The sequence below is a fragment of the Bactrocera tryoni genome, unplaced genomic scaffold (assembly GCF_016617805.1).
Source record: "Bactrocera tryoni isolate S06 unplaced genomic scaffold, CSIRO_BtryS06_freeze2 scaffold_11, whole genome shotgun sequence".
Lineage (NCBI taxonomy): Eukaryota > Metazoa > Arthropoda > Insecta > Diptera > Tephritidae > Bactrocera > Bactrocera tryoni.
Window position 1 is genome coordinate 15,387,941 of NW_024395824.1, and position 14,945 is coordinate 15,402,885.

Sequence of the window (14,945 nt, forward strand, 5' to 3'; positions counted from 1 at the left end):
CTTCCCCCGGCGGGTACTGCTTCGAATACTTTCAGAGCTGGAGTGTTTTCATCCATCCGGACAAAATGACCTAGCCAGCGTAGCCGCTGTCTTTTAATTCGCTGAACTATGTCAATGTCGTCATATATCTCGTACAGCTCATCTTTCCATCGGATGCGATATTCGCCGTGGCCAATGCGCAAAGGACCATAAATCTTTCGCAGAATTTTTCTCTCGAAAACTCGTAACGTCGACTCATCGGTTGCTGTCATCGCCCAAGCCTCTGCACCATATAGCAGGACGGGAATTATGAGCGACTTATAGAGTTTTGCTTTTGTTCGTCGAGAGAGGACTTTACTTTTCAATTGCCTACTCAGTCCGAAGTAGCACCTGTTGGCAAGAGCAATCCTGCGTTGGATTTCTAGGCTGACATTATCGGTGGTGTTAATGCCGGTTCCAAGATAGACGAAATTATCGACAACTTCAAAGTTATGACTGTCAACAGTGACGTGAGAGCCAAGTCGCGAGTGCGACGACTGTTTGTTTGATGACAGGAGATATTTCGTTTTGCCCTCGTTCACTACCAGACCCATTTTCTGTGCTTCCTTGTCCAGCCTAGAGAAAGCAGAACTAACGGCGCGGGTGTTGAGGCCGATGATATCAATATCGTCGGCATACGCCAACAGCTGTACACTCTTATAGAAGATGGTACCTTCTCTGTTTAGTTCTGCAGCTCGAACTATTTTCTCCAGGAGCAGGTTGAAGAAGTCGCACGATAGGGAGTCGCCTTGTCTGAAACCTCGTTTGGTATCGAACGGCTCGGAGAGGTCCTTCCCGATCCTGACGGAGCTTTCGTGTTGTTCAACGTCAGTTTACACAGCCGTATTAGTTTTGCGGGGATACCAAATTCAGACATCGCGGCATAAAGGCAGCTCCTTTTCGTGCTGTCGAAAGCAGCTTTGAAATCGACGAAGAGGTGGTGTGTGTCGATTCTCCTTTCACGGGTCTTTTCCAAGATTTGGCGCATGGTGAATATCTGGTCGGTTGTTGATTTTCCAGGTCTGAAGCCACACCGATAAGGTCCAATCAGTTTGTTGACGGTGGGCTTTAATCTTTCACACAATACGCTCGATAGAACCTTATATGCGATGTTGAGGAGGCTAATCCCACGGTAGTTGGCGCAGATTGTGGGGTCTCCTTTTTTATGGATTGGGCATAGCACACTTAAATTCCAATCGTTGGGCATGCTCGTCCGACCATATTTTACAAAGAAGCTGATGCATGCTCCCTATTAGTTCTTCGCCGCCGTGTTTGAATAGCTCGGCCGGTAGTCCGTCGGCCCCTGCCGCTTTGTTGTTCTTGAGGCGGGCAATTGCTATTCGAACTTCTTCATGGTCGGGTAATGGAACGTCTGCTCCATCGTCATCGATTGGGGAATCGGGTTCTCCTTCTCCTGGTGTTGTGCGTTCACTGCCATTCAGCAGGCTGGAGAAGTGTTCCTCCATAATTTAAGTATGCTCTGGGCATCGGCGACTAGATAACCTTTGGGGGTTCTACAAGAGTATGCTCCGGTCTTGAAACCTCCTGTAAGCCGCCGCATTTTTTCGTAGAATTTTCGAGCATTTCCCCCTGTCGGCCAGCTTATCAAGCTCTTCGTACTCACGCATTTCGGCCTCTTTCTTCTTTCTGTCTGCAAATGCGTCTCGCTTCCTCTTCAACTCTCGGTATCTATCCCATCCCGCACGTGTAGTGGTCGATCGTAACGTTGCGAGGTAGGCAGCCTGTTTTCTCTCCGCTGCGACACGGCACTCCTCGTCGTACCAGCTGTTCTTTTTGCACTTTCCGAAAACCAATGGTTTCGGTTGCAGCTGTACGTAAGGAGTTTGAAATGCCGTCCCACAGTTCCCTTTATACCGAGTTGTTGACGAGTGCTCTCAGAGAGCAGGAGTGCAAGCCGAGTAGAAAATCGTTCGGCTGTCTGTTGTGATTGCAGCTTCTCGACGTCGAACCTTCCTTGTGTTTGGTGGCGCGCGTTTTTGCTGCACAGAGGCGGGTGCGAATCTTAGCTGCAACAAGATAGTGGTCCGAGTCGATGTTAGGACCTCGGAGCGCACGCACATCTAAAACACTGGAGACGTGTCTTCCATCTATCACAACATGATCGATCTGGTTGGTAGTTTTTCGACCCGGAGACAGCCAGGTAGCTTGATGAATCTTCTTGTGCTGGAATTTAGTACTACAGATAACCATATTTCGGGCCCCGGCGAAGTCAATCAGCCTCAACTCATTTGGGGATGTTTCGTCGTGGAGGCTGAATTTACCGACCGTAGTGCCAAATATACCTTCTTTGCCCACCCTGGCGTTAAAGTCGCCAAGCACGATTTTGACATCGTGGCGGGGGCAGCTCTCATAAGCGCGCTCCAAGCGCTCATAGAAGGCATCTTTGGTCACATCGTCCTTCTCTTCCGTCGGGGCGTGGGCGCAAATCAGCGATATGTTGAAGAACCTCGCTTTGATGCGGATTGTGGCTAGACGTTCATTCACCGGAGTGAATGATAGTACTCGGCGACGGAGTCTCTCTCCCACCACGAATCCAACACCAAACTTGCGCTCCTTTATATGGCCACTGTAGTAAATGTCACAAGGACCTACTCGTCTCTGTCCTTGTCCCGTCCATCGCATTTCTTGGACGGCGGTGATGTCAGCCTTTATTTTTGCGAGGACATCAACCAGCTGGGCAGCGGCACCTTCCCAATTAAGGGTCCGGACATTCCAGGTGCATGCCCTTAAATCGTAGTCCTTACTCCGTTTGCCATGGTCGTCAACAAAAGGGGGGTCTCTCATCCGAGGCTGTTTTAACGTTTTCATTGGTATTGTTTTTTTACGTGGCGGGTCCCAAGCCCAGCGCACAACCCTTGTAGGGAATGTTTCGCCTTCTCACTTTAGCTCGCCTTCGAACGGATGTTCTTAGGCTACCCAGAGGATACTTGGTCAAAGACCGGAAGTAGTGAGCTGCTTGAGCCATGTGTAAAAGAATCGTTTCTGGCCACTCCCAAGTGAATGGCGATCAGAGAACTTTCCTCACTTGCGTGAACTTCTACACCATCCTCCTGTCGATCGAAATTATCTTAGTTAAAAAAATCACCATTATCTGCACTTATATTGCACCAGACGAACAATTTACCAGTACAGACATCCTGCAATTAATCAACCAAGCTTCTACTCCTTTAATTTTCGCTGGTGATTTTAATGCATGGAGTCCACTATGGGGCTCTCCAATAGCCAACAAGAGGGGCAAATGCATGGAAGACGCTTTACTTTCCTCTAACTTAATATGTTTTCAGGATTTCACAAGCAAAATAAATCCTTCGTCTAGTCCTAAGTTAATATGGAACGCTTTAAAAAAACTTTCTGGAGTGCCTAGAAATTTAACTATTCAGTGCGTAAAGGGGCCAACAGGTTTGGTAACCAATCCATCCGATATTTCCGAGTTATTTGCAAACCACTATTCTGAAACAAGCCCAGATATTTCATTCAGCACACAGTTTCAAACCTCTAAAACCACCACACTGTCCGACACTTCCTACTCTGTCTCCCCTCTTTCTTTTTCTGCTAAACAAATAGAAACCAGCATTTCACTGTCTGAATTCGAGTTCGTTGCATCCACCGTTAAGGGTAAGTCCCCGGGGCAAGATAAAATTTCTTATCCAATTATCAGACATATGCCGAAAAGTCTCAAGCTCCGATTGGTAAAGCTTTATAACAAAATTTTCAATGCTGTTGTCTACCCCCAATTTTGGTAAACGTCCTGTGTTATACCAATACTTAAACCACACAAATCCTCCGATGAACTTGCTAACTATAGGCCGATTTCCCTCCTTCCATGTATGGGCAAAATTTTGGAAAAGATCGTGGCTAACCGCTTGATGTGGTATGCTCAGCGAAACAAGTTCATATCACCGAATCAAGTCGCCTCACAAAAGGTCAAGCCACGTTAGATGCTTTAATCCAACTAGACTACTTCATTACTAACGCTTTGTCCAGCAAAACCACGTGTCCGTACTATCTCTGGACTTTCACAGAGCCTTCGACAAAATTGGAGCCCATAGTATTATTCGACAACTTAGAAAATGGAAAATAGGCCAGAATATGATACGTTTTATTACTAACTTTCTCACAAACAGAAAACTCAAAGTCAACGTAAATGGTTTTCTTTCTTCAACACTCCCGCTTTCTAATGGTACGCCGCAAGGCTCACCTCTTTCAGCCTTCCTTTTTATCATTGCTTTCGATGATATTAGTAGGATGATAAAAATTACATAGGAGTTGAGCACCAGATCTATGCTGACGATGTTCTAATCTACACAAAAGTCTCTGACGTTAATTTAGCTCAATCCTTATTTACTAATATACTCGCCAGAATTGAGACTTGGTCACTGGAGTCTGGTGCTTCACTTTCCTTAGACAAAACACATATCCTTCATGTATGTAGGAAGCAAAATTGCAACGGTATTTCACTTACCCACAACCAAACTAACATCGAATGTAAAACACAGCTGAAATACTAGGATTAATTTTTGACTTTAATTAAGACTATAATGCTCACTGTAAATATGTCAGAAACTCGTTAATGACACGATTAAATATTGTTAAATATCTCTCGTCTAAGCATTCATTTATTCATCCGAACACACTATCAATGTTGTCAGAGCTCTGCTAACTTCAAAAATAGATTATGGGCTCCCCATCTATGGCAATTGCTCCAAAAGGAGTATCAGCCTATTAAATGCACCATACCATTGCGCAATACGGCGAAGTTTCCGGGCCTTTCCAACCTCGCCAATAAAAACGATAATGGCTGAATCTGGTTTACCAACTATTCAAAATAAAATTATAGATTCTTCGCTCCAATTCTTGCGAAAACGGCGGAGAACACCAACCCATTACTAAATACAACTATCACGCATGCCACGAAAAAAAAAAATTCCAAGAATACAATCGGCTATTTCGAGATGCTTAAGTTTCGCTGCAGAAAATAATATTTTACGAAACGCAACATGCAAATTCACCTCTCGACATCCTCCCTGTCTGATCAATGATAAAATCCTACAGAATAAGCTTATGTTTTTGTCGAAGCAAAACACACCAAACGAAGTCTTTCAACAAACCTTTGCTGAACTGGAATCTAATTACACAAATAATGGTTGGAAGTTATTGTTTACGGATGGCTTCAAGTCCATCGATTCCACTTCGTTAGCAGTTGTCACTGCCACAGGAGAAATTATTTGCAATTGGCTTCTCCCCTCAACGAGCTCTGTATTTACCGCTGAAGGAGCTGCTATTCTTCATGCAGTTAACCACGCAAAAAAGACGAAAGGAAAGTTCCTCATCTGTACCGACAGCAAATCGTGTATGTCTGCAATAACGTCTCCTTCCAATCGCAATCCCATAATAGAAGTTATCAGGGACGCGGTCATTGGTGCCCCTCAGAAAATCCAAGTAATGTGGATCCCTGGCCATGCTGGTATTACAGGCAACCAGAACTCCTGCCTTAACATACTACGTCTCAACCAAGCAAGACATTTCTAACCTTATTAAGCACAAAAGGCATCAAAAAACGCAAGTGAATGGAAAACATTTACACATCACTACGCGGTCATAAACCCAGCCAGTAATCGTATAATCTACTCGTCAACAGTTCCAACTAGCGCAATGAAGACATATACTCGATTAAGGATTGGACACACTATCATAACACACGCCCACCTACTACGGGTAAAAGCCCTCAATTTGCCCCCTTTGCGATGACACCGCTTCTATCAAACACTTACTCACACTCTGTCCGATGCTTCACTCAACAGCCCACAACTCTGGCAACATTGATCTCATAAAACTACTAAGTGAACCTTCAGAAAAAAACGTTATGATTGTATATAGATTCTTAAAAACCAACGATTTGTAAAAACATATTTAAGCAACTTACATCTTTACTAATCCTTAGCAAATAGAATTTTTCACCTAGTTATAATTACAAGGCGGCTGAAGGCCTCGTAGCCAGTGCTGCGTTTATGTATTTATATAATAAAACTCTTTTTTGTTATATGAATTATTATAAATAAATAAAATAAATATAATTCTTTGTTGGTAGGCCTTGGTTTTTTAGACGCGCATATAAGTAGTTTAAAATATATGATGGCCAAGTCTTTAGCTTTATTATAAAAATAAGGATTTACGTTTTGAAAGATTTTTGGCAAATGATCGCCGCAGATGACTTGAATAAATTTCAGCCGAGAGGCCTATTGTTTGATCACTTTTTGCAGCAATTAGCGCTGTATGTCAGCAATAACACGGCGATTGTTCTCTTCCCAAGCGTCAACTATCTCAGTCTTTTTTGCGTAGTGCGGTACAGAGAGATAAAAATCGTCTGTAAGAATTTGTCGTTTACACGTCGGATTACAGAAAACTTAAAGCATAACGGAAGGCGAAAAAGTGTGATATAATCAACGATAGTTTTTCATGAGACGTTACTTTTCGTAGAGCACTCTTTGTATCAGAATTGTTTCGCAGTATCGGGATGCAGTTGCGTACAGAGCGGTATAATTCTAAAGTATTATATATCCTATTGAAAGACAACGGGTGATGCTTGGACACCCTTTAGAGGAGAATCCCCAGAGAAACTCATGAAACGGACTTCCCTGGTTCCCAGTCTTGTTTGGTATACGAATTGACTAAGTGTGCCTAGGAAGCATACGAACGATCTTAGTGTAACAATGCACTGTATTTGAAAAATATTTTTCAAGGTGTGAATAAATTATGTGTATATGTGTGTGGCACAAGAAAATAGAAAATATACCAAAACAACTTGGATGTTGAATGGTTGCTATACTAAAACATACCAACAGGAGCATTTTGGAGCAAAAGCAGTATACCGTCACCTGAAATGCAAAACATCAAAAAATTAACTGTATCATATTATTCCTAGCAAACCGTAGAGGAGCTACAAAGTCAACTACTTGCATATTACAGGTATCAATCATATCATACGCGATTCACAGAGGCGGACACGGATGGAATTATTCTCATAATAGTCGTGTTTTATTTGACCAGCAAATTAAGCTATTAGCTTATTTTGTATGGAAGACTTAGCCAACTTAATTACATATATTGGCTTGTCAGAAGTTATCATAGCTTGAATATTGAACTAGAGGCATTGCCAGTTCATCGCTTTTTTATTATTCACAATAGCAATGTTTTTCCCAAAAAAAAAGGAGTTGGCAAAGCGAGAAACCTCATTTTTGAAAATGTAAACAAACCAAAATTGCAGATTGTTTGGATGAGTATTAAGTTAAAATTAAGACAAATATGAACACTTGTTCTAATTTTTTTTGGATTCTAGACCTCAAATAACTAAAATAAATATGTTTGTATAGCATATTAATATTCCATTTACAAATTTGAAACTTTAAACTAAGTTGTATATCAGCTGATTGTTTTTGTCCGCATTACCAACCCAATTTATTTTTAAGCGAAAAAAAGCTAAGTGCGTCAAATTTGTTTATTTATAAAAAAAAGTTAAATAAAAATGGATAAGAAAAAAATTATTAATTGCAATTTTGGTATTTTTGGAAAATCAATATTAATTTTTTGAAAAAAATTCATTTATTATTAAATACGTTAAAAGATAATAAAGTGCAATTAAAAGCAATACTTGATTTTAACTCGAAAAAAGTGTGCGAAAAAGTTAAGAATATCGGAAAAATGGATAGGGAACTGTGCGTTCTTTATTTGCTAAAATATTAAAATTTGTTTTTGTTGATATACTTGGACATAATTTAAACTGCTAACCTCTAATGCTGTAAACGCAAAGAAGGCGGCGGACTTCAAGCAACATCTGTCAAACAGTAGCAAAAATCGACCATTTTTAACCTGTGTTGCCTACTCCAATTCAGTAAATTCAGCTAAATGCACGAAATTTTTGTGCATTTCTAATTGCATTAACATGGGTCAAATGCGCAAGTTAATTCAAATTAAGCCCGCTAATCCAAATTAGCGCTGTCGTCTGTTAGGGCTAAGACATACGAAAGAAAATTCCGTGATACATCAATCGTATACGGTGATTGGCGTTATGACATACGAGAGCAAACGGATCGTAACTTATTTTTAATTCACAATAGTTTTAAAATCCTCATTGCTTTTTGATCGTATTTTTGGGTCACAATAGATGCGGAACTGACAAAACTGTTAACAATTTTCAATAAACGAAGAAAAGCTAATTAAATGGCAAAATGGATTCGACTTTGTTTTTTTTTGGAGCTCTAATGAAAGTGATGAAGATGAAATAATAGTGCGGAGATACCTAAGAGAGGTATAAAAAAAGAAAAAATTTGGGATATTGCAAGAGAGCAAGGTATCATGCCACAAAAGTGGCAAGATTTGGTAACGATTGTGCGGCATTACATAACATCTGCATAAAATTATAAATAATTCTGATCACACACAAGAAATAGGCATCGGGGTAGCGAACCGCCAAATATTATGTTATAATTCGAAATACAGCTATTTACGTGACGATTTCACGGACGTAACGATTCGACTCCAGCTAAATGCACGAAGTTTTTATGCATTAAGTACTATTAGGCTTGAAAAAATATAAATGGCCAGCATCCAATTATCTTACATACCAAAGACACTACACCACAAAAAGACATAGAATATAGCACGATTATTGATTTTCTGTCCAATGGTAGCATTGACGTCATTATGTGCATGATTGCAAGTAGCATCATATAACCCAACGACACACGTAAGCTACGCAAGTAGATGCTCTCCTCAGAAAGGTGTCGTTTTCCCACTTTTATAAATGGTGGCGCTGAATTGTAAGGGAAGTTTCATTCAGATGCACCTATGTATGTACATATAAATATTACTATAAAAGTACAGAGTATTTTATTCATGTTATAACTTTTATGATTTTTTATCCCAATAAATAAGTCAATATTATAAATCTTTAGGGATATATGTATTTTGTTTCCTGAACAGGGTATATTAAGTTTATCACGATTATTGTAATACCAGAAGTAAACATCGGAGACCTTGTAAAATATATACATACATATGTACATAAGGGCTAAAAATATATAAATCTGAGTCGATTTAGGCATGTCCTTCTGTCAGTATGTATGTATGTGCGCGAATTAGTCTGTCACTTTTTGAGATATGGATGCGAAATTTTGATCGTTTCTTTTTCTTCTCATGAAGCTGCTCATTTGTCGGAACCGTTGATATCGGAACACTATAGCATATATTTGCAATAAAAACTGACTGATCATAACCAAATTCCTGTGAGGAGTCTTCTGAATTTGTGAAGGATATTATACATACATATGTACATATGTAGTTTCGGTGTAACCGAAGTTAACGTTTTTCTTATTTGAAATATGTTAATATCAATAAGCAATATATGAGTTTTTGATTCTTGCAGTTTCTAAAGGACATACTCGACTAAATGTGGATTTGGTGTCGAAAAATCATCAATAAACGGTGAAAACGACAGCATGATAAGCGCAATAATAAATAATATTCGTTTACAACCGTTTTTGTATCTGATTTTGCACATTTATTTAAATCATATTCAATCTACGTCCCAGAGCAGTTTGAACGGTGAGCATTTTACTTTATTTTTAAACAACTTAAAGTTTACATATATATAAATTATTAAAATAAAGTGGTTTATACATAAGGATAGAAAAGTAATATGTATGTTCATAAGTTGAATCTAATAACAAGAGAAACCATTATTAATACATACATACTTGCGTATGACGTCACATCGCACAGGAAGTTGTGTCATAACTGAACTAGTATACTCCTACACGTAAAATAAATTATATTTTCATACTTCTATATTTCAGCAATTTTGTTCGCTAATGCCACTACCTGTAGAGTGCAATCATAGGGTTCCTCAGTTATTCTAGCATGGTCTCATTCTATATTATTCTACTAGAGATTTAGAAGCTTCTGACCCAACGTTGTATATTACGACCAACACATATTGGCACAATACTATTTAGAATACATTCTGTAGAAACGGAAACATGGAATGCTCCAGAAACGTTCAGGAATGTACTATATACAAGAGTCTTTATGGATCTGTTTTGGTGAATGTGTACTAGGTTGTTCAATAAGTTGTGTCGTTCGATAAGAAGGGCGTTGCTACTAGCTCATTTTTTTTGTTTTCAATCTGTCAATTCATTCTTTGTTTACAAGTCATTTGGTGTCATCGTGTCACAGTACTTTTTCACAATGGCAAAAATTGAATATCGTGATGTGATAAAATTCTTATTTTTGGAAGGTGTAGCACCAAAACCAAGTCACGAACGAATGTAAAGAGTGTATAATGATTGTTCACCTACAATTAGAACAGTGGAAAGTGGGTTGCTGAATTTGAACGTGGTCGTGCAAGCCTTGAAGACGATCCACGTGATGGACGTCCAAAAGGCGCATCAAGAACAGAGATCATGGCCAAAATACATGATATAGTTTTGTAAGATCGTCGATTGACTGATAGAGTTTTAGTAGAGGCTCTACACATTTCATTCGGCAGTTTGAGCCATATTTTAAGTGAAATTTTTGGTTTTAGAAAGCTGTGTGCACAATGGGTGCCGCATTCGCTAACAATGGAACAAAAACACATTCGAATGCGACTTTCTCAGCAATATTTGGAGCGTTTTAAAAAAACGGGTCTATCCCCATGATCCTGAATTAAAACAAAAGGCTAAAGAGTGGTGCGAACCTGGTTGTTCGGCTTCGAAACGAGTTCGTGTCCGGCAATCGGCCAAGAAGGTTATGTCATCAGTTTTTGGGATGCGAGAGGAATTTTGTTTGTGGATTACTTGCAAACTGGTAAAACAATTAATTCCGAATATTATTACAATCTTTTGGACCAGTTGGAGGAATAAAATTCGTGAAAAAAGACCCGGTTTGCAGTAGAAAAAATCCTTTTTCATTAGGACGATGCACCGTGTCAAAAGAGCATTTTTAAAATGGCTAAAATCTATAAATAAAAGATCGAATTGTTGGAGCATCCGCCGTATTTACCAGATTTGGCCCCTAGCGACTTCCATTTGTTTCCAGAACGCAAAAAATGTATGCGTGGCAAGCGCTTTTCATAAAATGAAGAGGTCATAACGGCTGTTGAAGCGTATTTTGTAGACCTTCCGGATTCTCACTTCTGGGATGAGATCCACTGATTGGACGATCATTGGAGCAAGTGTATTAATGTTCTGCGAGATTATACTGAATAATAGTGTATTCAGAATTTTAAAATTGTGTTTTTCTTATCAAACGACAAAACTTATTGAACAACATGATATTGCGCTTTGAATAAGCTTCCAAAAGGCTCTGTGGCCCTAATATGCACGTCTCAGTTTTTCTTTCTTTACATCACCTAACTAATTAATTAAGAACCTTTTATATTAGAATAGAGATCTCACGAGTTGCTAGAACCAACCCGTCGAATATGAGAACTACCTTATCTTAAATTGCCCCAATGTAAATAATATTTTCAATAAATTTTTTCCAGATTTCATAACTATGGAGCGTCCATATTTTGATGACATTAGCCCACGAAACGTATCGACAGTCTCTGACGAACCCGCCATATTAAAATGCCGTGTTAGGAACAAAGGCAACCGTACGGTATGTGAATGACCTAACATTTAATCAAATAAACACAAATATTGTAAGTAGTCGCAGATTTATTCAATTATTGTGAATACGTAATCAATAAATCCTGTCGGTTGTGGTTCACTCTACTGCATTCTCGCAATAAAGCTTTTAGTTTGGAAATGTCTATCGGTTATGTTTACTAATTGTTTGCGTAATTATTAATTTTTAAGGTTTCATGGATGCGTAAGCGAGATCTTCATATTCTAACTACCAACATTTATACATACACTGGCGATCAACGTTTTTCCGTCTTACATCCGCCAGGCGCTGATGATTGGGACTTGAAAATCGATTACGCACAAAAAAGAGATAGTGGAATTTATGAATGTCAAGTAAATACAGAGCCGAAAATCAATTTAGCTGTGTCATTGGAAGTAAATGGTAAGCATTTTTTGTTGTTCAAATACAATATATGTAATTGCTTCATTGTGGCAATTTTCATTTTTTGTTTTCTTATACATGGGTCAAGTGGTCAATGAAAATTTCGCAAAATCACCGATTTTGATAATTAGCAGTTTATTAATTGAGGGACGAGCCACATACCTCGTGTCATAAATATTTCGTCAAAATTCTTTTTTTTACTAAAGTTATTGAAGGTTCAAATTTAGAGCTTGATAAAATTGTAAAACTATTTTCTCATAGACTACTAGAGATAAATCAATGAAATTTTGCGAAGTCAAAGAAACATGTTCGCATATAATATAGTTATTTTTTCACGACCCATTTGTTTAAATAATGGTATTTTACATAATTTTTTGTTAATCAATTGAAATTTTTCAGACATATCACGCTAAAAGAAAAACTGAAAAGTGTGTGGCACAATGGGGAAAATATTTACCTTTAATAATCTGTCAAAAAAATTTTATTAATAAAACTTCCGACATCTGTGCCGGAGGAATGTTACTGGAAAATAATCAACAGCTCTATCAGATTTCTTGTTATATAAATTATTGTCAATTATTATGTACATACATATAGACGAATGTAAGAACGTACAGAATTAGAATAATAATTCAAATGTTTTTGTATTTTTATATATCTGAAAAAACTCGGATCTTGAAAAGTTTAGAACGGAGAACCTCATACGGAGTACTCAAAGTCTATATAAATGGACAGAAGATGGTTTTGCGACAACAGATTTCGATTTTTGCAGAAGATATTTCGTCTTGCCCTCGTTCACTGCCAGATCCATCTGCTTCGCTTCTTTATCCAGTTTGGAGAAAGCAGAACTAACGGCGCGGGTATTGAGGCCAATGATATCCATATCATCTTCATACGCCAGCAGCTGTACACTCTTATAGAAGATTGTACCTGCTCGATTAAATTCTGGCGAATGGAGTCATGTGTAGAAATTCACGCAAGTGATGAAAGGTCTCTGATTGCAATTCACTTGGGAGTGCCCAGAATCGATTTTTTACATATGGCTCAAGCAGCTCACTACTTCCGGTAGGTCTGGGTAGCCAGAAAACATCCGTTTGAAGGCGAGCTAAAGTGTGAAGGCGAAACGTTCCCTTCACAGGGTTATGCGCTGAATTTGGGACCCGCCACGTAAAAAACTCGACCCGAGAAATGTAAATTATACATTACGAGAGGACCCGTCCACGCTTTACTGTGGGTGCCCCATAGATAATAATACTACTACCAGGTATATGATTTCTATTAATTGGATTTTAACCATTAGTTAATGAGATATAGCATTTTCGAGAAGAAAAAATGGATCATAGACTTATACCATTGCGGACTTTTCTGTAGATCTTTTCAATGGGTACAACACTGAGTACATTATTTTGATAAATCTCATAGGGTTCAGCAACGTAAACGGAAAAAAATTTAATTATTTACGACATCACATTAGAAAACTCAAAACCCCTATGGATGTTATTATACATATAAACCTTTCTCTTCAATCACTATATCTACTAAAAAAATCCGCATCATAATCCGTTGCCTAGTTTTATAGATTTAAGCGTACAAACGGACATAGAGACAGAAAAATCGACTTTTCTTTATACTATGTGTTGATTATAATTCTTTATGTTCTCGCATTCGTCTATAAGTACATAATAATTGACAATATTTTTTTTAACAAGTAATTTGATAGAGCTATTGATTGTTTTCCTGTAATAGCCTTGACAGACGGTAGCGTTATAGCCCTGACAGACGAGCAAATTAATGCGCCTTAAGCAACGCTAATTCGCATTGCAATTTTATAATGACAGACGGCAGACTTGTGCATTTAGACAGCTGATAGTGAAATTTGTTTATTTATTAAAAAAAGAAGTGAAATAAAAGTGTGCGAAAAAGTTAAGAATATTGGAAAACTAAATAGCAAACTGTGCGTTCTTTATTTTCTGCCATCTAAAAATATTAAAATATGTTTTTGTTAATATACTTGCACATAATTTAATTAGCAATATAAAAACTGTTTACCTCTGAAGCTGTAAACACAAACAAGGCGGCAGATTTCAAGCGACCTCTGTCAAAAAATAGCAAAAATCGGCCATTTTTGAGCAGTGTTGCCTACTCAAATTTGGTAAATTCAGCTAAATGCACGAAATTTTTGTGCATTGCAAACTTGCATCAACATTGGTCAAATACGCAAGTAAATGTAAATTAAGCCCGCTAATGCATATTAGCGCTGTCGTCTGTCAGGGCTATTAATCCGAATTAACTGCGCACTTAATCAGATCCAAATTTGTAGGTGACAGACGGCAGCTATGCGAGTTTTAAACTTTCATAAACACCTCATTGTCATATTTGTTATATTTTCAATGAAAATGGATAGAAGATAAACATTGCGGTTGTTAGCCGACCAATGTTTAAAAAACCTTTTTTTATTACAAAAACATATCAACACGCTATTTTTAAAACTGCATCATAACATAACATCATAACATAAAATTTTTTGTTTTATTATTAAAAATTTAAAAAACATCTGTCAGTGTTGCTTGTATAGACTAAAATTGGCCATTTTTAACAATGTTGTCAACAAAAATACAGCTAACTCTCTAAAATTTTGAGGATTAAATGGGAGTTAGCAACGGAGTTATCTTCATTTACTCCTGAATTAATCCGGATTAATGCATCCGGATTATTAACGCTGCCGTCTGTCAATGCTATAACATTTCATATTTTTCTTGCGGCACAGATGTCGGAAGCTTACGTAGCGCACTGAGCATCGATGTATGTGCCGTACGTTTTTAGAGCGGAAGAGGGGACAAAAAATTCAATATCTTTTG

The 14,945-nt window shown here is 38.2% G+C and overlaps 1 protein-coding gene across 10 annotated transcripts in view; it reads left to right on the forward strand.

Annotated features, from left to right (window-relative positions):
• LOC120779744 (zwei Ig domain protein zig-8) overlaps positions 1-14,945 on the forward strand; it is a 60,346-nt gene that overhangs the window by 6,862 nt on the left and 38,539 nt on the right. For all 10 annotated transcript variants that reach the window (XM_040112126.1, XM_040112120.1, XM_040112117.1 and 7 more), the window contains exons 2-4: positions 9,461-9,639; positions 11,561-11,676; positions 11,877-12,087. In XM_040112126.1, coding sequence (XP_039968060.1) covers positions 9,534-9,639; positions 11,561-11,676; positions 11,877-12,087 — 433 coding nt within the window. In that variant the 5' untranslated portion in view covers positions 9,461-9,533. The remainder of the gene's footprint in view (positions 1-9,460; positions 9,640-11,560; positions 11,677-11,876; positions 12,088-14,945) is intronic.